At 36.6% G+C, this 27,343-nt stretch overlaps 1 protein-coding gene across 9 annotated transcripts in view; it reads right to left on the reverse strand.

Annotated features, from left to right (window-relative positions):
• The window catches only part of WASHC2C (WASH complex subunit 2C), a 46,606-nt gene that overhangs the window by 13,129 nt on the left and 6,134 nt on the right, over positions 1 to 27,343 (reverse strand). The window contains exons 5-21 of one of the 9 annotated variants that reach the window (XM_039337706.1): positions 26,737 to 26,830; positions 26,000 to 26,055; positions 25,666 to 25,710; positions 23,669 to 23,758; positions 20,655 to 20,736; positions 19,445 to 19,501; positions 18,318 to 18,421; positions 16,000 to 16,072; positions 15,266 to 15,322; positions 12,720 to 12,875; positions 12,272 to 12,342; positions 9,969 to 10,061; positions 8,076 to 8,183; positions 5,195 to 5,275; positions 3,777 to 3,937; positions 1,740 to 1,872; positions 16 to 150 (exon numbers count right to left, since the gene is read on the reverse strand). In XM_039337706.1, the coding sequence (XP_039193640.1) occupies positions 16 to 150; positions 1,740 to 1,872; positions 3,777 to 3,937; positions 5,195 to 5,275; positions 8,076 to 8,183; positions 9,969 to 10,061; positions 12,272 to 12,342; positions 12,720 to 12,875; positions 15,266 to 15,322; positions 16,000 to 16,072; positions 18,318 to 18,421; positions 19,445 to 19,501; positions 20,655 to 20,736; positions 23,669 to 23,758; positions 25,666 to 25,710; positions 26,000 to 26,055; positions 26,737 to 26,830 (1,596 nt within the window). The remainder of the gene's footprint in view (positions 1 to 15; positions 151 to 1,739; positions 1,873 to 3,776; positions 3,938 to 5,194; positions 5,276 to 8,075; positions 8,184 to 9,968; positions 10,062 to 12,271; positions 12,343 to 12,719; positions 12,876 to 15,265; positions 15,323 to 15,999; positions 16,073 to 18,317; positions 18,422 to 19,444; positions 19,502 to 20,654; positions 20,737 to 23,668; positions 23,759 to 25,665; positions 25,711 to 25,999; positions 26,056 to 26,736; positions 26,831 to 27,343) is intronic. The other 8 variants (XM_039337709.1, XM_039337714.1, XM_039337713.1 and 5 more) reach the window with 8 other exon arrangements.

Here is a 27,343-nt window from a genome sequence, read left to right on the forward strand (position 1 = left end):
AAAGTTTTTCCTCACTTTTTCATTCCTTTGTTGCTCCAGTACATTTCCTCCTTCTCCAAGATCATAACCATGATGTATACCAGATTCTTCTGAACGTCCTGCCTTCTTTTCTATTAATTTCTTTTGAGGTGTTTCCAAGAAATCTTTCTGCTGATCAAGAAGTAAAAGAGGAGAATTCTACCCTTCTCTATAAAACTCTATTTTTTACAACTGTAAGCACCCATGCCACAAATGGCCTGGATGTATCATGTATGTTAACAATCAGTGCTTAACTGATGGATACACATATACATCTTGTATTAAAATTAGCTCAGAAATTCATGGAATTCCAGTTCAGAGGGAACCGCTAATTGTTCACAGAATTTTGTTCACACACACACACATATAGCATATTTAAATGTGTTATGTATGTGTACACTTTGAGAGCAAGCAACTAAATTTCATTTTTAATGTGTGCCATTGTGCCCACAGTAAAAAATGGCAAAGGCTATCTATCTATCTATCTATCTATCTATCTATCTATCTATCTATCTATCTATCTATCTATCTATCTATCTATCTATCTATCAGTGGTTCTCACCCTTTCTAATGCCGCGACCCCATAATACAGTTCTCCATGTTGTGGTGACCCCCAACCACTTATACATCACCGGTTGCCAGGGGCATGGCCAAAGAAAAGGGAAAAAAAATGGCGGACAGCCTTGTTTGGCGACCCCCGTGAAATGGTCGTTCGACCCCAAATGGGGTCCCGACCCACAGGTTGAGAACCACTGATCTATCTAATCTATTTTATCTTAATCTGCTTCACCAGAAAATCCAGTCCTAACAGTTGCCCTTGAACATCAAAATAGCCAATGTTTTATATTCAGAAGTTTCTATTATTATTTGTGATTTACTATGTTATCCAGATGACAAATAGGAAGATACATTATAACTGGGTTTTGCTGTTTAAATTTAGACAACAAAGTAGTGGAATTTACTGTTCATGTTGTATTTGTTACCAACCAGATACATCATTTATAATACTTTTTTAAAAAGAATGAATTTATTATAGTGGATAGAACCAGTTTGGTCTAGTGGTTAAGGCACTATGCGTGAAAGTGGGAGATTGTGAGTTCAAGTCCTGCCTTAGCCATGAAAGCCAGCTGGGTGACTTTCGACCAGTCACTCTCTCTCTCAGCGTAACTCACCTCATAGGTTATTGTTGTGAGGAAAATAGGGGAAAGGAGGTATGTTGGATATGTTTATTACCTTACTTGTAAAAAATAAATAAATTAGATTTGATCACTTCATCATGTATATGATTAAAATAGATTCTAATCCACAAATTCTCATAATACATTTAATAATCTGACAAACTGCTGTAAGATTCTGCTATGCTTACACAAATCTTTCAGATTGCAATCCCATAGCTGATTATTCAGAAATGTCACCTTTTCCCCCCTCAAACCTTCATTGGATGCATCTAAGTGGCTATAACCCTCATTAGGATGACACTTTCTGCAATGTGCAGAATAGGATGCAAAGTGCTGTATCAGGTGAATGAGAGTGTTAACCTTTTAATGCAGGCTCTTCAAACTTGGTCCTTTTATGACTTGTGAACTTCAACTCCCAGATTTCCTCAGCCAGGCATGCTGTCTGAGGAATTCTGGATGTTGAAGTCCACAAGTCATAAAAGGGCCAAGTTTGAAGACCCCTGCTTTAATGTTTACAAAGTCACAATTTGGATTACTGCTTACTTGGTCTGTACATACTGTTATTGTTTGGGCATCAGATGAGGCTGGTTGAGGGCTGGTTAAGGCTGGTTGAGAGCTGTAGTGCAAGGTACCATCTTCAAATAGAGCAGCAGTTTTTTGAGGTGTTTTTTTACTGCTGAAACAAAGAAAAAAAGTCAAACCTGCATTATTTAAAATGATTAAGATTTGGAGTTTGGTCCAAGGTGGATGTCTGCTATTGCCTTGTTACCTTTTATTATAATGGTATTTTAATAGTATATCTGTGATTTAGCTAATAGCTAGAATTTTGTAATTATTTCTTTACAACTATTTTCACAAATATTTTATCAGTTAGGTCAAGCTAAGAGCTAACCTAGTTAAGTATTATATTGCCTACATTAATTAATTGTAAAATGTCTGAGCTAAGAATAATTCCTGGATTTTTCCCCCCTTCTTTTTTGTGCCTTTGTTGACTCCTGGTAACTTCCTGCACTAGTCCCTGAGGTTTTCTGGGCAAGATTTCAAAAGCAGTTTGTCATAACCTTTTTCCTAGGGCTGAGAATCATCCAGCTGGCTTTGTGCCTAAGGTGGGAGTAGTATTTACAGTCTCCCCATTTCTAGCCTGATGGATTAACCACTATACCAAATTGGCTCTCCAATTCCTGATTACAACATAAATATAAGCATGCAGTTTTATTGGTACTTCCGCACTTCTTTTGGTATCTTTCTCTGACTTCCCATGTAGCCTTTAGCCCTAATAAACCCTGGTGGCAACTCTTCCAGTAGTCATCAGACTACCATTATTTGAGTACCTGCCATTATTTGAATACCATAAACTGAATACAATTATTTTTTTTAGTCACTAAAGATGGAAGCAAGAAGAAAGTCTACAGTAGCAGATCCAGAAAGGGTTGGTAAAGGTTAATAATCCCATGCGGTCAAAGGCTACTCTATGGAAGCACAGCTATTTGTCTTAGAATGTTTAAAGAATTATCTTTTTTCACTTAGATTGTTGCCTTATTAATGACTATTAAGACACATGCTATCAGATCTGACCAAATGATTTGTGATGTTACAGCTACTTCTTGTTGAAGAGATGCTGGTTGCTGGCTGAATACACCAGAGCAATCCATCCTCTGATCAACTGTTCCTGATGGATAGTATCTCCTTTGTTCATGGTGTTGACAGGTGAGTAATGTGACCCTTTTAATGCTTCTGGTGTTCAGCTGAAATTTGTTCTTCCTATGAGCTCACTTTTTTAAAAAAAACAAGCTCCTGTAGTCTTTTTTTCCTCCAGTGTTTATTTCCCCCTCAATTCTTAGCATAATAGTTTAAGAAAATGATTAGTGGCATAACCCCCCCCCCATATGGTTTATGTAATTTTTTCCTACTTTTTCCAAAAACAATCCTTTTTATCATGCTGCTGGCCCTTTCTTTCTGACAATTTCTTTCACATCTTTTCCATTTTTATTTTTTGTTCTTATAATAGGCAGAGCTATGACTGAGGAGATGCTGTTTCTTCCACATGTCCAAAAAGCATTTATTGTAGTTTATAAGTTTGCCTTTTTGTAAGAGAGAGGGAGTTAACATTTTCCTGTCAGCTCTATCTTTGGGGGCTGAAAATAATGCCTTTTTAGGTCCCCCAGAATCTGGGGAAGCCGGAGGTACAACTCTCATGAAGAGATGTTAACAGTTTTTGTGCTTGAGAATGCACTAAATAACAATAATAAAAAAACCCCTATGCTCCCCTTTCTCAGAAATAGCACCTGCTGGAGGCCGTCTTAGCTAATCAGGCATTTGCACTTAAAAAAAAAAAAGTATTCAGTAATAATTGGACTCTACAGAATCTTAATTCTGATCATTTCCCAATGCTCTTCAACCATTTCCCAATGCTCAGAAGTAAGAAAGTAATAGATTCAAAACTCCTAATTTACAAAAACAATTCAGATACTTTGTCACTTAATCTGAACCAATTATCTTTTTTTTTAAAAAAAATCGTTTTTGAATAAAATACAGTATTAATAAATGAACATGTCATTTTCTTGTAGCTAAATCTTTTACCTGTCTTTTGTGGTAACAACAAAATCATCTTCTCCTTCTCCTCCTTCTTCAAAGAGGCTTCTCTTAATAGCTTGACTGGACCCATAAGCAGACTTTACAGGTACCTTTTTTTTACTTCCTTCAGAAGTAGCTTTGACCTCTTTTTTATTATTACAATGATCCTAAAAACATACCAGTTATTATGTAATTATTCTTCAGTCTTGTAATTCATTATTCAGATACAGAGGTTCAAATATGGTGGGTCAAGTTCACATCAAAGTACATCAATAAATGCATAATAATCAAGATGCTACCAAAATAGTGACATACGAACCTAGAACTAAACCAATCTCACCATATAACTCAAATGTTTCTCTTAAGAGCATGAAATCAAAATAAGATTAAATATTAGTTATAGTTTAAAGGGGATCCTAATGGAAAACAGGTTATGAATATGACCTATGAATATGTCTTTTTACTAGTCTGCAATTAGGGTTCTTCCTGATAAAATATGTCTAAAATCCTTCAGTGACTCATGACCTAGTTTTCTGTCATACTGCAATATCTTCTACATACTAGAATAGTCCTAGAAGACTATTCAGAAGTTTTAACTTTTCCAGAATGGAGTGGTGAAGGCAGTGACAGACATGTCTCAATATGACCATACAGTAACTCTGCTTTGTGGGTTTCCCTGTTTCCAGTTTACTTTGGGGTGTGATTTAAGGTGCTGATTGTTACCTATAAACCTGACGGATTGCCTGTCTCACATAGTATCTGCCAGCCGATTCAATCAGAAAGGGTTAGTATGCCAACAGTAACCAAACAATGGTATTTGTTGGGACTCTGAAAGAATATTGCCTCTTGTTATAATCCCTGCCCTCTGGAATTAGGTTCTTGAGATCTGTGTAGCTTCTTCCTTCCTGGTATTTAGGAGGGCCTTAAAGAGCTGACTCCACATCCAGGTTTTTGGCGAGGAAGGATTGTAGATCGTTTGGATCCGTTTCTTGTTGCCCAGTTTTTGCCATCTTTTGTTCCTTATTTTTAGTGCTGGGTGGCTTTATGTATTGCCCAGAGTCTCTTGTAGTCATGTGATGCACAAATTTAAAATAAATTCAACCTCCCTGATTCAAAATTCCTACTTAACACATAATTTACATTCTGAAGAAAAAGCAATCCTGTAACAACAGAAGATATTTAATATAACGGTTGTTCCATGTTTTTTTATCATGTTTATTTCTGGATCTTAGTCCTTATATCTGGGGCCAACAGAACTTCAGAGGCAGAGTAGGTTCATTTGGCACTGTATATTCTACATTGGCTTGAAATAGAGCAAATGAAACCATCATATGTAAACAATTCCCAAGCAATGAAGGTTCTATAGTAAACAAATGTGGCTTCATGTTGCAGACCCACATTTTAATAACCTCTGAACATGGTACCTCTTCATCACTGCTGAAAAATAAGGTGGCTGTTCTCTTCTGAGAAGATTTTGACATCTTTGGCACAGATCCAAAGAGGTCCTGGAAAAAAAACAACAAGTAGAATTTAATTTACTGCAGACAATGAAAAACCAATCTCTATTAGGCTCCATATTTTTACTATACAACTCATAATTAATCAATGCACAGTAAACAGAATAAAATAGACTCAAAGGAACACAATATAATCTGTTTCATGTAGTGATTAAGCTGCTGGCCTAGAAATCAGGAGATTGTGAATTCTAGGTTCCCCCTTAGGCAAGAAATCTGGCTGGGTTACTTTGGGCCAATCTCTCTCTCTCTCTCTTCTCTCTCTCTCACACACACACACTTTTTGAGTCATTTAACTGGATTCTCTTGTCTAGTTTTTAGGATTTGTGTGAGAACCGGTCACATATTGGCACACAAATATTGACAAGTCAAAAGGGTTCACAAATTTTAAGCCCCAATGTAACTTTCTTAAGTTCATGTATTATAAAGCTATTTAGCTGCACCTTTACATCTCAAAAATACATACCATCTATGAAAATAAGAAAGCTAATTTTCTAAATAATTATCCTACTGAATGATAGAAGGTACACATTGAGTGTTGTGCTCCAGTGCTAAGATCTGATGTCTTTTTATTTATTCATATTTCACATTTTTGAGCTGCCCATTTCCTTTTTCCAGTCTCCTTCATTGATATTTACATAAGTTATTTTCAAGGCTTGTACAGATTCTATTCAAACTTCTGTTCAACTTCCCTATTAAACAATTAAATGCACCTCACTTTGAAATATGCGGTCTTTTTCATCCCTACATGCCTTTCTGAAGAACTATGTTTTATGGTTTTCTGAAAATGTGATAAGGAAAGACCATCACTGAGAAGGCTTGAGCCCTGCAGTGAAGGCGTCATTCTCTCAATGATGGAACTTCCTTTCTCTCCCAGATCTTACCTGGGAATGAGATTTTACTTGGAGATATCCAGTCCATGAGCTCTAAAATTGATGATTGGTATCCTGAATTGCATCCAGAAGCTAACCTATACCACAATAGCTTCCATAGTAGTGGTGTTATATGAATGAACTTCCACGTATCTGTAACTGTAACCTGTAACTACTCAGTTTCCTGCATATACCACCAGCTTCCACATCATCTTCAAGGGCAACCTCACACTGACTATTGTAATAATCCAGCCATGAGATGATAACGCTACTAACTATGAGTAAAACTTTCGGATTTGGGAAATACTTTTTATATTGATTATATTAATTTATATTACATCTATGTTTAAAGAGCAGTGGTTCTCAACCTGTGGGTCAGGACCCCATTTGGGGTCGAATGCCCATTTCACGGGGGTCGCCAAACAACGCAGTCCGCCATTTTTTTCCCCCTTTTCCTCAGCTGTGCTACTCCCTTTTATTCTATTGGCTTTTGAAAGCCAATAAAATAGACTCTCTTGAATAGAGTCTAATTCTATTGGCTTTCAAAAGCCAATAGGAATTGTCCAGGCTGTCTCTGCCCTGCTGAGCCCGCCAAAAGCCCCAGTCTGCAAATGGTGCTGCACCAGTTGAGTAATCCTCGACTTACGACCGGTTGAGTAGTCCTCGACTTACAACGGTTGGGGGTCGCGGCATTAAAAAGGTTGAGAACCACTGGTTTAGAGTTAATATTGAGTATACTAATAGATGAACATCAGTGGGGATCAAATCATAACTCTCTACCATGCCCTTCTTACACATGCAGCCACTGTTAGTAGGCCTGGAAGTAATAACTACTTTGTCATCTCCATGATTCTTGCGGAAACCTCAGGAATCACTTTCAAGTGGTCCCTAAAAATAAGATGTGAGAATACCCTCCATGAAATTCTGAGAAAATCTGCAGTCAGTAAATTTCTGTCTTCTCTAAAGTCTCATGGAGGGCATTCTTATATGCTTATATAAATTCATAAACACATGAATGGAAAAATGTTTTATTCCAAACAAACCACTAACAGTATTTTATATTCCAAAGTTGTATTTGGAATCTTTCACAGTAGGACAAAATGGGAACTTAAAACAAACTTTATGTGCTTAGGACGAACTATTCCCATACTCTCTGCCGGGCAATCCTAAATCAGCAGTGTGCAACTTCTGACGAATATACTGCAGATACATTTGACATTGGTGGTTAATTTTGCATTTTCCGTGATGAGAAATATTTCATATTAAATTTGTTTTCTTTTAAAAAGATTTTCAGTTTTAGTTCTGTAAGATGTAGATATTAAAAAGAAGCATCAAATCAACAGACAAGAAGTATATTTTTACATTGTTCCTGACTATGCTGAAGTGAATACAGTATTGCTGCTTCTTTGTTGGTCTCAGTTTTGTGGTTGCTGATTATGGCTGAGCAAGCAACCCAATCAAGGATTGGGGGGAAGAAAGGAAGATTATGGCTCAGAATAAAAAAAAAAAAAACTGAGTAAAGCAGTGCTTCAGAGGAAGTTGGTTTTAAAGAGAGAAAAACACCTAACTGAAATTACGATGTATATTAAGAGTGTTTCTGGAAAGCTTTGTTTTGTTGGTACAAAATGAGACTGTTGCACATCTGAGTTTGTATTTTGAATTTCATCTCCTTTCTCTCAATCCATCCTCTAGTGACCTTGATAGATTTGTTTTATTTTAACATTAACCTTTTATTGCTTGAGAAATAAAATTCAAGATCGTAGATTACATTAGATCTGATTTTTGGTTCTTAGGTAAATTGACCTGTGAAAGGACCTATTAAGTTTCAAACACACAGATCAATACAAATGGAATTTTCTCAGTTTTACAGTCATCTTGTCACCTTTTACTATAAAATGTTGTTTTCAGATATTACATACCTCTTCTTCCTCATCTTCAAACAAAGACAATGAAGTTTTTATCGTTACTTTAGTAGATGACAAAGATGAATTCTTCACTTCTGTAGGCTGATGTGAAGAAAACAAATCCTGTTGCGTATGAAAGAAAGCCACATATAGCATTTTTAAAGATATGCATTTACCCTTTTGGAATGTTTTCAGCAGCCAACTGAAGACAACAAAATGGCAAATGGAAGAATGCTATCCCTTGATAGCAAGGAATCATTATGTTAACAGCCTTTCTATTAAAACAGTAAACACTAAATAACTATTCTTGTGTAACACCTTTGTGCTGTCAAACATTTTAGTAAAGATACTGAGCCCAAGAATTGATTCCATATCTGACAGAAGATGAACTAATGTTAAAATAAAACACTCCTGAAACACACTTCCACAATCACTGTTGGACAGGTGCTATTCTGAGCTCTGGTAGTTATAGGTAGTAGGAAGGAAGTAAAGACTGGTTCCTCCAGTTAACCAAGTTACATGTCAAGGCAAATATTAGAGACTTGAGTTGTGAGCCTCTAGTTTGCAGCAGATATTTGATTGTGCTAGCCCACAACATGTACCCTTTTATCCCCATCCCAGTAAAGAAGAAATTCTCATCTCATCTTTATAATAAAAAATTCTCCTATATTGTTCAACTTAACAGAATTACAGAATAACAGAGTTGGAAGGGGCCAACCCCCTACTCAAGCAGGAGACCCTATACCATTCCAGATAAGTGCTATCCAGTCAATTCTGATGGAGCACCTACAACTTCTGAAGCAAGCCATTCCATTGGTTGTTTTCACTATTAGGAATTTTTTCCTTAGTTCTAGATTATTTTTCTCCTTCATTAGTTTCTATTCACTGCCTCTCCTTTTGGTGCTTCGGAAAATAGGTTGACTCCCTCTTCTTTCTGGCAGCTCCTCAAATATTGGAGCACTGCTTTCATGTCACCCCTAGTCCTTTTTTTTACTAGACTAGACAAACCCAATTTCTGCAACCGTTCTTCATATGTTTTAGCCTCCAGCCCCCTAAACATCTTTGTTGTTCTTTTATGTACTCTTTCCAAAGTCTTTACATCTTTTTTATAATATGGTGACCAAAACTAGATGAGGTATTCTAAGTATGGTCTTACTAAGGCTTTATAAAATGGTACTAATACTTCATGTAATATTGATTCTATCCCTCTGTTAATGCAACCTAGGATTGTATTGGCTTTTTTGGCTGCTGTTGCACACCGCTGGCTCATATTTAAGTGACTGTCCATTAGGACTTCAAGATCCCTCTCACAGTTACTGCTAATGATCCTGGTTTCACCTAATCTGTACCTGTACATTTGACTTTTCTTGCCCAAATGTAAAACCTTACTTTTCTCTATACTGAATTTCATTTTATTAGATAGGACCCAGTGTTCAAATCTGTTGACATCCATCTGGATCTTGAGCCTATCTTCTGAAGTGTTGGCTATTCCTGCCAGTTTAGTGTTGTCTACAAATTTGATGAGTTCCCCTTTTATTCCTTCATCTAAATTGTTTATGAAGATGTTGAAGAGTACTGGGCCTAAAACGGAACCTTGGGGTAATCTAACTGCTTCCTTTCTTCCATGTAGATGTAGTTCCATTGAAGACTATACGTTGAGTGACTCAACTACAATGAGTCAATTACATTGAGTTGCAAGTTAAGTACAACTTAAATATCCCATTTCTAGAAATCTTAGTAATTGGAGTTCCATGGCTAGTAATCATAACAATTAATTATACTGTAGGCTTTCACATATCATGCTAACATTGCAAAGGAGACATAATTATTCCCAGCTTCAGTATTTCAATAAGGAGGTGGTATAAGCAATATTTAACTGTATGCTAAATTAAATCATTAAGAACTTACTTCAGAATCCTCTTCATCAGAGAATAGGCTTTTCTGACTCTTGAAAGGTGTTGGAGTTAAATTTTTGAACTTCTTATCAGAAGAAGGTTGACTCTTAAAAACACACAATACACATACAAATTTATAAATCTAAAAGTTTAATGTAAGCAGTCTACTTTTGAAATTACTTCCAGTCATTGATTTGTGATTTTTTTTTCTGTAAATTTGGAAAACCAATATATGAAAACTAAAGACAAGTGGTTTCTGATTATGAAGAATTTTCTTCCTTTCAGGCCGCATTCTGGCCTTTTCGTTTTTCCTTTCCCTATCCTCATTAGAAGGGAATGTAGACTGTATGCACACAATCAAAACTGAAAATTCAGAGGTGGTACCAACTCTGAATTATCAGTTTTCATTGGGTGCATACAGAATACATTCCCTTCCATTGAGGGCAAAGAAAAACAAAATCATATGAAGACAAGGAAAAACAAAATGCCCTCGTTTCTTATGCTTTAGAATTAAGCAAAAGAGCTTAATCTAACTACATGGTAATATTTGAGAGAGAAAAACAAAGGTTTTATCATGAACTAACTCTTAAACCTAGATTACAACTGTGCACTAGAAGTTCAATCATCATAGATTTGCAAACATCTAATCAGATAATTTATATAAGCTAATTCACTATATTTTGTTATAGCATGCACTGATCCTATTTACCAATTACTTTATGTCATAATTAATCAACACTTTTCTTTTTATGCGACCAAAGAGCAGGTATTGCTCCTTGTGCTTCAATCAGACAATCAGATTTTGTCCACCTGCAAGAAAGAGATGGTGAAAAATTAAGAGCTAAAAGGACAGAAAGTGTCTTAAGGATTTTGTGCCTTTGTTGAAAGTAAAATATGGTTATCCTCCTTCACCTGTGTTACTCCCTCACTAGTAGCATGGAGGATTAGATTAGACTAATGGAGGATAAGAGAAATGATAATGGTAAAAAAGTAGGCAACAAGGAAATGCCACCAATTGTGGGCAGGACTGTCAGGTCTCATCAAATTGTATTTGGCCTGGGACTGGTATTTATTAATATAGAATCAAAGATAAATACAATATCATTATGTGTAATTTAATTCTAATGTTAATACAGAAACGTTTTCATGACATATCTCAATTTTGTATTTTGGAGTGTTTTTTCTTTATTTTCCAACTAAGATAATAGTGAACCATTTCCAGGAAACATTTGGCCTCCCAACCACCAAAAATGTACCAGTTCTTGATGTAAAAGATGAACAGATATTTCCAAGTATCATGTGCTATTTTTGTGAAGAGCTTCTCCTTAACCTTTGATAGAATTCTTGAAGTGACAAGAACTAGACCAAAGCATAAATGGAAGATTCCAGCTAAATCTAGCGTTAACAGTATATGAAATCTGCTCTGTGGACTCTGAAGTGATAACAACAATCCCCACTACATCATTCAGTCAAGCTCTTCTGTTCTAGAGCAGAGATCCCCAACACCCGGCCATTCGGAACTGGGCCATGGAAGTGGCAGGCGAGCATACATCGGGCAAGCGCATGCTTGCATGCTTCATTTTCCTGAGTGGCGGGCATACCCACCCTTCATACAAATGGAATGTGCATGCTTGCCCACCACTTGCGCAGAACCATCCACTCTTCCCCCCCTCCACTGGTCCACAAATCTGAAAAGGTTGGGGAACTCTGTTCTAGAGCAAAGGAAGAGCTATCTGTCAGCTCTCACCATATGCTTGCTTGTACTTCACTGCTATGTGGTGACAGCCTGCCAGGAACTGTGGGGAGGGGGAATGAGGGGAGGTGAATGCTTTGGGAAACAAAAAGTAATTGCTGTATCTGTTCAAGATGCGGCCTCACAGTCACCCAGCTGGAAGAAGGGGACCACATACCAAACTGAGCTTGGACTGATCATTATGAAAACATCCTGCCTGAACCTGATTGGTTATACTGGAGTGGGCAATGAAATAGAGTTAAGGGTGGGAAAAGTAGAATTTAGGGATATTGGTACATGATTCTCAGTTCTGGCTTTGCATTATTGCAATACACTTGATCTCTAATGAACTATTTCTTTCTCAACAAATAAAGCCAAGGGTCATTTTTATTTAGAGGTTTAAATTGTGGCAGGTCTGGCACTATCTGATTTTACTAACTGCAAAATATTTGGTGAATTTGGAAGGAGGGGGATTAAACTGATTCACATTTAAGTTCACTGGATGTTGAAATTGAGGTAACTCATTACAAACTAATCTTCAGTGTAACACTTTTTTAAAAAGTCTGTTTGAAAAGAAAAATTACGTTTTTTGCAATGTCAGCCTTTTCCTTGAATAGATCCCCATCAACATCAAAGAAGTCCACAGAAGATTTGGCTATTTAAAAATAAGACACAAAGAGTTCACTTTAGGATCAGATTTATCAGCAACAGAAAAAGTCAGTTAACAAAACAGTAATACTGATAAACCACTTATACATATATAGATAAAAATAATTAAGGGATCTCACATATAATTAAAATACTTTATTGTATACTATATTTTAATGAATACTTCCATATTATTAAAAATATAAATTAAATGTAATATGCAATAAAGTTTTATTAATGTGACAGAAGACTACAGAAAAATAGCTTATATTTCACTATCAAGAGCACTGTCACAAACTAAGATACATTACCTAAAGAGATTCTAAGCTCTTTTAATTATGATAAAGGAGAAGGAGTTAAAAAGTTTAAGATTTAGAAACTTACCTACAACACTACTACTCTTATTGGATTCAAAGTTGTTATCTTCCTCAAATAGACCAGGAGCTTCATATAGCTTGGGAGATTTATCTGTGATTGATTCTGTCAACTTTTTATTCTCTTTCTCCAGTAGAACTGAAGGACTAAATACATCATTTATACCTATGAACAGAGTTTAAAAATAATCATCTGATATCTAGAGCTGAAGTTCTATAAATTGTTTTACTTAAAAAAAATTCAAAATCATGGAGCAAATAAAGCATTTGCCTTATAAATCATTAGGCATAAAATTTGCTATACAACTTCCAAATACACAGATACTTCACTTCTTGTCAATGGACAGTACCATTTTAAGTATAAGTAATCTTATTGTTTAACAATATTTCTAGGAAGGTTTTTCAAATATTGGTTTCTAAAGCAAAACAGTTCTGCCAAAAGTAGCAACAACAAAACTTTAAAATGTTTATTTAGATCTATAGTGCTGTTAAATCAAGATAATTTTAATCTCTCTGTTGGCCAGCAGGAAGAATTTAGAGTGACAAAACATTATTTTAAATCCAAAACAGGTATTCTTCTCCAAGTATAAATAACAATTCCTGGCAAAGTGTTTTCAGTGTGCTTCATATTCCCTTATTACCTAATATGCAATAACATTTTGCTAGTCTATGAGACACTGTTGAAAGCGACCTCCTTTAAACCATTAATTTAAAATAGGAATCTTAAGATTCAAATTGGGGATGTATATCTATGCTGCTTAGCCTTTATACCAGGGGTTCTCAACCTTGGCAACTTAAGACTTGTGGACTTCAATTCCCAGAAGCTGGCTGAGGAATTCTGGGAGTTGAAGTCCACAAGTCTTAAAGTTGCCAAGGTTGAGAACCCCTGCTTTATACTGTATCAACCATGATGCAAAAGATGTACATGATGATTGGCTTCTTCATTCCTCCCCTCTGCCCATTTTCTGCCTTATTGTTATAACAGAACAGCAGAATAATAGCGTTGGAAGGGACCTAGGAATCCAACATCCTGCTCAGGCAGGAAACCCTATATCAGTGGTTCTCAACCTTTCTAATGTGTGACCCCATAATACAGTTCCCCATGTTGTGGTGACCCCCAAGTGGGTGTGGCCACCAATAAGAGGGAGTAGGACAGCTAGGGAAAAGGGAAAAAAATGGCGGGCAGTGTGGTTTGGTGACCCCTGTGAAATGGTCATTTGACCCCAAATGGGGTCCTGACCCACAGGTTGAGAACCACTGCCCTATACCATTTCAGTCAAATGGTTGTCCAATCTCTTCTTTAAAAGCCTCCAGTATTGGAGCATCCACAACTTCTGGAGGCAAGTTGTTCTATTGATTAATTGTCTATCTATCAGATGTCTGTCAGATGTGCTTGCTTGCAAGCAGATGTCTCAATGTTTTGTATTCTGACATCACTGAAAATTTATTCTGTTAATTAATATGAATGACTATTGGGAGCAAAACTGCAGAATATGAAAAAAGCAAATAGACTATATAAAAAGTACTAGAATATAGATTAATCTCCAAACAGAAAGAATAGAAAATGCACAGTAGGAAAGTTGACGTAGAAACTATTTGGAGGAGAGCCATGAGAATTATACTACAAAATGACACAAAAGAGTTACAATAATGATTGCATCAAATGAGAGCAAGACAAAGATGCCATATAATATAAATAGAGAAAAAAGGACAGCTGCTGAGAAGAAGAAAAAGGTTCAGATTCAAGGTAATCAAGGTAATTCAAGGTAATCCTTGAATTATGAATGTTCAGTGATGTTTGAAATTTCAATGGCATTGAATGGATTTATGATTAGTCTTCAAATTTCTGATCATTGCAGTGCCCCCTCAGTCACATGAACAAAATTTGGGAACTTGGCAACCAGCTCGCACTTATGCCTGGTTGCAGCATCCCACTGTCCCAGATCCCTCTACGAGGGAAATGAGTGATTCCAAAATATGATAGATATAGATACAATGGTTAGAATGCAGTATTGCAGGCCAATTCTGCCCTCTGCCAGGAATTCGATCCTGACTGGCTCAAGGTTGACCCATCCTTCCATCCTTCTGAGGTCAGTAAAATGAAGACCCAGATTATTGTTGGGGGGGGGATATGCTGATGTTGTAAACCACTCAGAGTGCTATAAAGCATTGTGGTGTATAAATCTAAGTGCTATTGCTAATAGCTGTTCAGTAGAGGTCGCCGATCAAAATCATCTATCTACTTAAGCCATCATTTGTTTAAACACAGTTTACTGAAAACAAAACTGGCTTGGTTCATACATGAAAACTAAAAATAAGAAAACTTTATTTTTAGTATGATGTGTAAAGCTGAATCTACAGTATATACAGAAATGCAAGTGCCACTTGTTTAGATCAACTAAAGCATCAAGGATAGCTTGCTTCTGTAATGAAGCTAAATGATTGGAAGATTCCATTCTACAGACATATTTACGGATTAGTGCAGTTTAAAGTCAATTAAGTAAACTTAAAGATAAAAAAAATGCAGATCATTGGTCAATTTTTTATTATCCATACCTGGAAAGAGAGAAACTGCTCCAGGAGGAACTTTCTTTACTGCTTTTAATGAGGGTTCTAAAAAGCATAGAAAAATGGATCAAATTGAAACTTTCCTAAAGTCAACTTCTTTTTCTATAACTATGCCTTTAGGTATGTATTTGCCTTATTTCTGACTGTTCATGGGCACAGAGATGACGTCTTACACTGTTACAGGTGTGACACTTTACAGTATTACAATTGTAAGATGATGTGTCTTACAACTGTGTCTGCTGGGAGTCCTTTTACCCGAGGACATTGATGAAGTGGATATGGTGCTGTCTAATATGATTCCTATCATCGTGGGTAGATGGAATATAAGGGCTGAGGAAATAGTGAAGTCTCACTGTGTAAAGCCTAAGGAAGGTGACCCTCATGGAGACATGGAAGCTCTGTTACCAATGCAACAGGTGCCAATGAAGTGTGTTGAAGATAAAGGTTTACATCTAATCCATGAGAATAAATGAGAATCAATAAAGGCTCTTTGGGGGAGGGTAACTACATTTTATAGTTACACTTGAAAAGTAAAGCTGCATTCTACAGTACTTTTTACTAAACTGGAGGGGGGCTTAAATATATTCTCATCTAGGATCAGATCATATTTGTATCAATATACTTTCAAAGGAACTTTTTAAAAAGACCATCTTTCCCAAATGAACTGCAGAATTTTCTTGTGTTAATCTGTTAAATCTTCAAGTTTTATAAAAAATTCTTACCATCATTTATTGGTATTCGTGTTTCTTTTTCCTTTGAATCTTCCTCTTTTGGCAATTCAGCAAAAAGATCCTTCTGGTTGAAAATAGAATAATATACCTCGTAACAAAATGTGTTTTATATTCAGAAAACAGAATAATAGGCCATCAAATACTGCAAAAACCACTCAAAATTATTTTATACATAATTTCACATATAAAAAAATTTCAGTTTCTGACTACTTATTAGGCATGCACATATAACAAGAATCTAGAGCTCATAATGAAAAGTAGTTTATAATGTGAAAGAAGCAGTTAACTTTCAATTTCATCAAACTTTGGTGTGAGATCCCTCTAGAATCAAGACACTATAAAATATAAATATATGTATAATCTAGACAAAAATTGTGTTCACAAAGCCACATTTTTTAAAAAAGTCATGGTTATTAAGCAAGTCATAACAGCCTAGTTTGCACACAAATAGCACATTGTGCCTTATCATTACAGTTACTTCTTGATTTGTGACCTTTCATTTAGCAACTATTTGAAGTTATGATGGCTCTGAAAAAAGCAACTGATGACTAGTCCTCACCTTGAAAATCTGAACTTTTCAGCATTTTTGATGTTCAAAAACAATCATGCTTGCTAGCTTTCTACCTACAAAGCTGGCAAACACAATGTTTCTGAGCAGTAGAAAAGCTCTTTCTATGCACTTCGCTAGTCCACTAATTTTGTAACTTTATCAAAGGAGGATATAAGTTTTGTCTGGCATGACCTGTTTTTAACAAACCATGCTGACTTCTAGTAAACATTTTTTCACAGGTACTGATGTCAAGCTGATGGGTCTACAATATCCTGGATCCATCCCCCCCCCCCTTTTTGTAGATTGGTACTACATCGGGTCTTTTCCAGTCCTTTGCTAGTTCCCCTGTGATACAGGATTTTTGAAAGATTACATTCAGTGGCTCTGAGATTACATCTGTCACTCCTTCAGAATTCTGGGATGCAAACCATTTGGCCCAGGTGATTTGTACTTGTCCAGGGAGAATTCTCTTACTATTTCCTTGCCTATTTTGACTTGTGCACCTGTTCTATCTGCCTCGGAACAGATAGTCAATGCCAATGATTGTAATCCAAGATCTGAAGAATGAGACGGGTATTTGGTTCTCTTTTAAATATAGTCAAAATGTGGACCAGACATCTCTCAGGTGGGTTAATATTCGGAAGGGAAGTGCTATAAGAACACATATACTGTAAGAGGATCTCTCAGATTTCCCTTCCACTTTACTGGAAATAATTTTCATATTTCTTGACTTATGTTACTTTGATTCTTCTTGCTGCCTTGCTCTGCAAATAGATTTTGCTTACAGTACACAGATTAGATGATATTTTTTTCCTGCCTTTTTTTAAAAAAAACTTATTTGGTCAAGATGGAAAACATTTCTAATACTCCTGCCTCTTATTTCTCCCACAACAACAGCCTTGTAAGATGGGTTGGGCTGAGAGAGAGGGACTGGTCATCTACTTAGCTTTTATGCCTAAAGGAGGCTCATAATTCATGGTTTCCTGCTTTTGAGGCCAGCACATTTGGCACTACACCAAACTGACTTGCCTAGATCTTGTGGACCTCATTAGCCCTAAGCCCTTGGGACTTCAGGAATAACAGGCCTGCTCTCTTTAGTTGAACAATCAGATTTGGTAAAACTGTCTAACTATAAGTTATAGGCAAAACATTTTTTCTGCATACCATCCTCTACCTAATTCATACTCCTTCAATTATACGTGATTTATAACCACGGTTATAACCCAGTGAGAAACATGTTAATTCTTTCCTGCTTAACTTTGTTCAGAACAGGATTGTAATGTTCTGAGGGATAGAAGATCCAACCTATGGAAACCAAATCTTTAAAAAAAAGACTATAAAACAATCAAATGAAGTACAGATGGCAGAGGTGCCATCAAGCCTTTTTGCCTAGTTCTCAGGACATACAACTATTTAGATGTGAAGTAGGAAAAAGGGGCCTTAGAGGGTATAAATGTGCTCCTCTCAACCTCTCTTGAAAGAAGCCATGTCCCTTTCCAGGCTTACATGTTAGCTATACGATTCCGGGAAAATAATGTGCCTGAATCAAATAGGCATCAAAGAAGACAAATTAGACTGCAGTGATTGTGTTTTCATCCTACCACAGTAATTTATCCTATACTCTTTTGGGGGGCATGGATGCATTTGCCTCTTCATGGAGATACATGCACCTAGGTTCAAAGTAGCTTTCTGCCTGGTATCCATATAGCCGCATGCCTCTAGCTAGTTCCCTAAAGGAATATACAAACCACATATTAACCTCATCATCGAAGAGTCCTGTCCCACCACTGAAGAGTCCAGCTTTAGAACCAAATGGTGAGAAATCTTCATCTGTCAGCTTGGGAGGTTTAAAGATATCCTCATCTAGAATAAAATAATGTTTTCATCAAGGGAGCTAAAAAAAGGCAGTTACGAAGTTCTCAGATAGATAGTAAGATAGCATGATTAGGAACAAACTTTCCCTACTGAAGTTTCCCATAGACTACACCTACTACCCATTCCACAGAAGATTTAGAGCACAGGAGCCAAAGAAGCTGTGTTTATACAATCTCCTGGATAATTTGGGGGGATTAAAAATTCAAATTTCTTTCTATCCAATTAATTGAGAAAGCAAGAATGTCAAGATATTTTGTTATTTTTCAGCTTCTAGTAGTTTCCATATATAGCACTTAAAAATGCACTGAAAAGAAGTTTCTATCAGAGAAAAGACCTTAAAGTCAACAAAATAATTAAAATATACGATCACAAAAGGCATGCAACTTCACACAACTTTTTCATATGATCTGACTTTTTCTGAATATAAGTAATAAAATGAATGCACAATATTTCCAAGGCACAATACCATTCAACAGTAAGCACATTCAGAACCTTAGAAAATGGCTGACTTGGGATTTACTTTTATTCTGCATTTATAAGTTTTATAACTCAAGGTGGTGAACATATCTAAAGCATCCTTCATCCTCCTAATGTTATGGTTCCAGCTAATGAAACATTTCAAAGAACTTCCAGGCATTTATTTTCCTAAAAGTCTTTTATTGTTACAAAATGTCGGCACAGGCACAACAGAGGGATGCTAGGATCTAAGTTCTCTTCCTCTGAGCAGTTAAATTATCAGCATGTTCCCTCCCTAAATTAGACTTCATATATCACATTATCCAATTAGTGTGAAGGTCATAGGTTTTCTTCCTCTTTCTTTCCCGGGCTTTACCCCCACCTCCCTTCTGCTCTGTATTAACCCCATAAATACCAGACAGTTCTGCATATTGTCAAAAGCAAGAATATACAATATTTGCAGCGTTGACACCTAAATGAGATTGCTCTCATGTCTTCTCTTCTCATAGGAAATGCAGCTCTTAAAGACAACCCACCCCCCACTCCCCAACTTACCATCTGAGTTAACATTAACATCTTCCTTAATAGGGACTGTAGTCTTATTTTTCGTATCTGTTCAGGAAGAAAATATTTATGATCATTTTTCTTCTTCACAACTGCATTACATATTAAGCATTTAAAAGTGCAATGAACAGAAAAGTTGTCATCTGCCTGACTTTTCATTTTTTCCTATAGATTTAAGCTCTCTTTTTTCCACTGGCTTTGCCCTTTAATTATGATTGATAGCTTTCAGTCTTCCTAGTGCCAGGCAATACATGCCAAACTGCAGTTTTATGGCTTTTCATGGCCAGCCATTACCCTAATGGGCTATGATCTCACACACACTAGCTGACCTTAAAATGGGCCGCTGGCTTACAGCTGGAAAGCAGACTTATCAATTCTACCTAGAAACATTTTTGTGGCCTACTCGGCACACCTTCTTGAATTAACTAGAATACCTTAGACACACAATGATTCCAAAATTTGGAATGGATTTATCCCTGGCTAGATTTAATGTCCCCCCAACAGCTGTTACTGAAAAGATATACTGAAAGATCCTTTCTGAAAAGAGACTGAGTCCATGTGGTAGAGGAGTAACTGAAATGATGGAACATGCTATTTTGTAGTTCCCATTTTGCAGATATTTGTCAGGAATCGTCATTCTTTACTAAATATCCTGACCATTCTGACTTGTTTTATCTTGTTATTATCAGATCAATCCGATTTTATTGACCGCAGCTAAGTGGTCAGTCCCAAATATCTGGAGAACAGGTTGGAAGAGGTCTTGCCAGATTATCATTTTCTTTTTTCCTCCAGAGTCCAACTAATCTACAATTAAGTAATAAAATAACCTTTGCTGAATCTCTGTCAGGAAAAAAAAAGTATTTCTTTTGAGCTTGGATGTATTGGATATACTTTTAACAAAAAATTACATTTAACTTTAAACAAAGATTAGTTTTCATAACAGAAATGGTTTATTTAAATAAGTAATTTCTTGATCTAGTATATATTATAAAGTATAGTATGTATTATAGTATATATTTAAATAATTCTCTTTCATACCAGTGAATATCTTCCTTTGAGCATTAATGAAAATACATAAAAAAGCTAGATTGTAGTATAACAATTTACTGGAAATAAAGATTGTTTTAAAAATATTATTAGAATAACATTTTCTGTCATACTTTATGAAGCAAAAGAAAAAAAGATACGTGGAATTGCTTACGTAATTGTTCTTCCTGTTCTTTACTTAGCTCTTCCCTTTTGATTCGAGCTGCAAGCTCATCAGTAAACGACGTGGGTCTTTTCTTTTGAGTTCCAAACAGGGAAGTAGAAATGGGTTGGAGGGAGATGAGACACGCTGTTATTTTTTTTAAAGAAGTTTCTTCATAAATTACTTCAAGCCAGACATATTATAGGCTAGGAAATGTTAGAGGGGAAAACACGACTTTCAAACTAATAGGAGCACATGGAAGGAATTGTGAGATGGGTCCAGGATGCAGTATTCCAAGTATGGCCTTACCAAAGTTTTATAAAGCGGTACTAACACTTCACGTGATCTTGACATTATCCCTCTGTTAATACAGCCTAGGATTGCATTGGCATTTTTTGGTGGCTGAAGCACACTGCTGGCTTATATTTAAGTGGTTGTCTACTAGGACTCCTAGATCCCTCTTGCAATTACTGTTGTTTAGCCAGGTTCCACCTATTCTATACCTGTACATTTGGTTTTTCTTGCCTAAGTCTAAAGTCTTAACATTTTTCAAAATTGAATTTCATTTTGTTAGATAGGGCCCAGTGTTCAAGACTTTCGAGATCTTTCTGGATGTTGAGTCTATCTTCTGGGGTGTTGGCTATTCCTGCCAGCTTGTCGTCTACAAATTTGATGAGTTTCCCCTCTATTCCTTCATCTAAATCATTTATGAAGATATTGAAAAACACTGGGCCTTGGGGTACAACACTGCTTCCTTCCTTCCATGTAGATATAGTTCCATTAAGGACTATATGTTGAGTGTGGTTTGTCAGCCAGTTACAAATCCATCTGGTGGTGATGCGGTCTATCTCACATTTTTCTACCTTACTAAGAAGAAGGTTGTGGTCTACTTTGTCAAATGCTTTACTGAACTCCAAATATACTATGTCCACAGCATTTCTCTGGTCCACTAATTTAGTCACTTTGTCAAAGCATAACATTTGTTTGGCATGATCTTTGTTTTTGACAGTTGGCTTTTAGTTATAACTTTGCTTGCTTCTAGGTGTTCGCAGATCTGTTGCTTGGTTATCTTTTCCAGGATCTTCTCAAGTACTGATGTTAGGCTGATTGGTCTGTAGTTTCCTCCATCCATTTCCCCTTTTTTGAAGATGAGAACCACATCAACTCTTTTCCAGTCCTCTGGTAATTCCATGGTGCTCCAGGATCTTTGAAAGATATAGTTCAATGGTTCAGAGATCACATCTGCCAGCTCCTTCAAACCTCTGGGATATAATTCTTCTGGTCCTGGTGATTTTAACTTGTCTAGGGTGGTCAGGTGTTCTTTTAACATTCTCTTGTGTATTTTCATTTGTAATCCTAGTCTGTTTTTATGGTTCTGTTTTTGGTAGGCTGGGCTATTTTTTCCTTTTGAGTGAAGACAGATGCAAAGAATGAATTAAGCAGCTCTGCTTTCTCCTACTGCCCGTCACTTCCTTGTCATCTCCTCTCCTTAGTGGACCAATTGTTTCCTTGACTTTTTTCTTGTTTTTTTACATGCTGGAAGATATTTTTTAATTATTTTTTACATTTGTTTCAAGTCTTAATTGATTCCGAACCTTTCCTAACTTCATATTTGCAGATTTGGGCTATATGCTGGTATTTGCTTTATGTGTCCGTCTTTCCATTTTTTATACTTATCCTCTTTGTTTTTCAGTTTATCAGAGAGTTCTTTATGCATGCTAGTTTCTTCTTGGATTTCTTGTTCTTTTCCAGTGGCACTGTGGTGGAATGGGCTTTTATAATCACATTTTTCAGTTTCTCAAGCTTCTTGAGTTGTTTTCTCCTTTAAGATTTTCATCCATGGAATCCTTCCCAAGCTCTCTCTATGTTTGTTGAAATCAGCTGTTTTAAATTCTAAGACACTAGTTTGATTTTGTTTTATTGCTTGTTTCTGCATTATATTGAATTCCAATATAATATGATCACTCTCCCCCAAAATTCCTGCAATTTCAACCTCCTCTATCATTTCATCTTTGTTAATAAGAATTAAGTCCAGTATAACTGACCTTCTAGTTCCCTTCCTAAAGAGAGACACTACTTACAGTCATTCATGTACTAATCATCTCCTGCTTGCATTCTGTGGTTCTGCCCCTGAAAATGTGGAAGTTCAGCTGGTCTAGAATATAGTAGATACATGCAGTATTAAGCGTACCCAGTACATGTAACATTGTTTTGTGAACTTACTGGCTTCTAGTAAACTTCTGGATACAATTCAATTTCTGGTTGTCATCTTTAAAACGTTATATGGCATCAGCCCTAGTTGCTTGTAATACCCAGCACTTTCTGTTTGTCTGAAGAGATCCAGCAGTTCTTCAGGTTCTGTGAAGTCATGCCACCTGGTATTCTAAGTAGAGCACCTTCTTTGTCATTGTACCTGCATTATGGATAGCCTCCTTTGAAATTCAGGTAGCCCCAATCTTGCTGGCCTTCTGGAAGGCCATGAAGACTTGGCTTTTCCCAAGGACTGGAGATGCTAATGGACCCTAGTATAAGTATATGAATCATATTGGTAAGGCATTTTCACAGAGGACCAGACTTTATTCTTTTAACTGATTTGTGTATTATGTTTTATGTTTTGTTTTTCTGCTCTGCCCAGGACAGTTTTGATACCAACGGCACAAATATGGAAAAATGTAATGAACTAGCTCTTTGCCTATCCCTGTACTCATGCTGACCCTCAAATAAGCAATGTATTTTTTGTATTATGCTTTGCTAAGAAGATTATACAACATAATGGTCATAGGAGAAAGAAAGAACAGCAGGTGTAGAATTGGCAAAAGGAGGAAATCCTAAAATATCTGGGGTATTACCAAAGTTGGTACAATATAATACTACTGGAGCAAGTATTTTATAAACAACCATTTCACTCATCACAGGAATGCTTTGTATTTTTCAGTGCTATAATCTATGCTTTAAGTATTTTACTGATATGCTTTATAAACACTTTCTCATAAAACTGGTGATGCTGTTGAGCAGCAATTTCTTACCAATGTTGTATTTTCTTCTAGGTCACCCTCTTCCTCTTTTTCATCATCACCAAAAAGATCTTCATCTTCATCACTCATTAGTACTGTTCTCTGGAAAAAAATAAATAATGTATGTTTCCCTGCAATTGAGAAAAAAATTTCCTACAGTGAAATAGCCAGCTTTTGACTTAATGTCTTCCTTTGTTTGTGAAAGAATATCCAGAACATATTGCTTTGCCTTCTTATTGAATGCTTCTGCTTATTATCCCGAAAGTCTCTTCAAAACACCGTCAGCAATAATGCTTAGAATCAAATTCTTATTTCATCACTAAGCTACATGGATTCTATTTTCTATCTCTAGTAAAAATGCAAATGATAATATCAAAGTCAGGAAGTTGCAAAGAACAGATAAAAAAATGGATAAAACTGCTGGAAGGTTGCATTGAGGCAGAAAAATAACGGCAAAAAGTATTGAGATAACAAGCATTCCATCTCGAAAAATGATGCTAAAAGAGGTGGACATACATTTCCAAACTTCAAATTAGATTATCAAACAAACTGCCTATCATAACAGAAAGGATATAATTTCCAAATGGCAGACCATCAATTATAGAAGGAGCTGGCGTGGCTATTGGACTTCATAGGTACTTATGATACAAAGGAAATTAAGCAAGCAAAGTAAATCTTTCTGTAGTGTTCTGAACCGGAAGGAAAAGCCCACAAGCTAAAGCAGCTAAAGCAGAAATGTACAGCAAAGCTGGATCCTAAAGGGATTCGGGTAGGCAACAAAGAGTTTGGAAGCCTTTGGAAAGCTCTTTTCTGCCTTTATGACTCCCTTTAAGACCCAGCTCCTGCCATGGTTGTTTGCTGCACGTTTGTGCCTTGGCTACTTATACTTGTGAGCTTTTTCTTCAGATCCTCGAGGCAAAAAGCTACAGAAAAATTTGCTTTGCTTCCTTGCTTCCTTTTCTCTTACTCTCCAGTCTGGAGTCAAAGCAAGTCATTTACAGCTTTTGTCACCCGCTTTCTAGGTATGCAGCAAATGAGGCTTTTAAAAGAGATTGGAGGGCAGAGGCGGAGAGTTTAGTTTTAGCACCCAAATGGGGGCTGGTGGATAAGAAAGATCAACAAGTCTATCCCTCCCAGCTTTTTTTGTTAACTGAAGAAATGTGACTTTCTGGGGGAAGGAGAAGGTTAAAATAAGGGCAAAGTTTTGAGTAGCTTGTCCTGAAGCTGCCACCTCCTCAAAGACTAACAAAGCCAGGAGAGGGTTTGTAATCCCCCAATGGCCAGCTGATCAGGGCAGAAAGTTCTAAAAGTAGCTGCCATTTCTGCAAGAAATTGTCAGAGGGCTGAAAATGGCTGCTACTTCCCAGGAAGCATAGGGAGTAGGCCTCGCCAGGGCAGAATGGGAGGGGAGGGGGGCGTGCTGCAGCCACTGTAACTTTGAAACAGGGTTGTAATTTGGGGGCATCTGTCGTAACTTTGAAGTGACCTGTCATACCTTGAAGACTACCTGTAATAACTTTTCACCTTCTTATAAAGTTACAAATCAAAAAAATCTTGTCACCACAACTTAACTTTTATCTACATATAATCCAGAAATTCTCAGCTTTTTAGTCCTAGTTCAACTAAATGTCCATTGGACATTCAGCCAAATTTAAGAAGCACGTTACACAGCAAAGCAGACTTAGACATTTTGAATATGGCTTCAGGGAAAGAATGGAGAGACAACAGTAACGGATTAAAAACAACTGTTGAAATGACCTCAGCAGACCATAATTTTCAATCTGGCTGCCTAGAAATAAAACAGTCTGGAGACAGATTGAGGTGGGAAAAAAGAAATGCACCTTACACTTATCTCCTCTATCCAGTACGGGGTACAGGACCACTTAAGATAGATTCTTACACTTAAATAAGGGAGGAAACCTTGTTTTTGTCACCAGCATCTTATCAATATTTTCTCAACCTAATGGTAATTTGGAGAGAACCGAAACCTGACAAAATGCATTTCTTACCTGTTTCTGATCTTCATCACTTATAGTCCCAAATTCTTCCAGTTCCTGAAAAGTAAAAAAAAAAGCAAAGAAAAGTGGCACTCAACTTGACAGCATGTGTCAACACTGTCTTGGACTTCTATGCAACAGCTCTTTAGATGGCAATTCTTCTGAAACACTATCTGAATTGTTTTCATATATGCTAGGGATAATAAGTACTTAATTTATATTTAATTTAATTAAAAATATTCTCACCAATAGAGTAAACTGATAAACATCTAAACTTCCCAGAACCCTAGTAGTTTATATTTAGAAGCTGTTCTAAAATTCATCCAGAGGTCATAAGTCTACTCACCTCTTCTTCTTTTCCTTCACTGTCTATTAGGCTTCCATGGTCACCATCCACCGAACCTTTTGTTCCATAGATGAAGGGAAAAGACAAGATTTGTGTGTTGTTTCTTTAACTGGTGATACAGAGAGTCCTCAACTTTACAGCCACAATTGAAACCAACACTTCTGTTGCTCAGCGAGACAGTTGAGTTTTGCCCCATTTTAAAGTCTCTCTTGCCATAATTTTAAGTGAATCACTGTCAGTTGTTATGCTAGTAACACGGTTCTTAAGTGAATCTAGTTTCTCCATCGACTTGCTGGTCAGGTCACAAAAGGTGGCTGCAAAACCCCGGGACACTGCAACTGTCATAAATACATGCCAGTTGCAAAGCGTCCAACTTTTGATCACGTGATTATGGGGATATTACAATGGTCATGAAGTATGAAAAACAGTCGTAACTCACTTTTTTTCAATGTCACTGTAACTTTGAACAGTTACTAAATGAATGGTTGCAAGTCAGAGACTACCTATATCCCAAATGCCTTTCTCTATTTGAGGAATTTAGTTATTTTTTATTTACTTGTGTCTTGCCTTTATTATCAGATATGTTTATTTTTATTTCTGGAAATTATAACTCCCCCACATTCTATATCTGGGGTCTTCAAACTTGGCCCTTTTATGACTTGCAGATTTCAACTCCCAGAATTCCTCAGCCAGGCACGCTGGACTTATTACTAATTATTACTAATTCTTTCACCTACCTTCACTGGAAGGATCACCAAGCCCAACATCATCTTGTTCCATAAACAGCTGGGAGCCAATTAAGTATGGCAAAGGTCGATCAACATAAAGGTCCTGTAAAAAAATTAAATTTAAAACACTTTTAAAAGATTAAACTTCAAAATATAACAATCTGCACAACTGTACTCTTTGATGGCTAATCACAGGACAATAAAATTGGAGAAAAATAGTTTGAAACTTACCCCCCCCCATCTACCTTTATAAATAGTTCATTTAATAGTGTTAGGAATTGGACGGAAGGGAGCCTATGGGTTGTTCTTTTGGGGAACTGTACAGACTACAAACAAAAAGGGATGCTATGTCTGCTACAAGGGAGGAGTTTAACACTGCCAAAAAAATATCCCAAATTGTGATCATGTGACTGTGGAGGCAGGACAATAGTTTGAATTTAGGTCACAACAGTTTTTGGGAGGCCATTGTTAAGTAAATGGTAATAAGTTGAGGACTACCTATAGTTTAGCTCTTACAAGCAAAGAAAGTATGATTTTCCGAACAACCCTGAGAGGTAGTTTTCATTAATTTATAAAAATGGGAGGGAGTAGTCTACAAATACAATTGTTGGAAAAC

This window comes from Crotalus tigris, unplaced genomic scaffold (genome assembly GCF_016545835.1).
Source record: "Crotalus tigris isolate CLP2741 ecotype Arizona unplaced genomic scaffold, ASM1654583v1 scf7180000017685.4511686, whole genome shotgun sequence".
Lineage (NCBI taxonomy): Eukaryota > Metazoa > Chordata > Lepidosauria > Squamata > Viperidae > Crotalus > Crotalus tigris.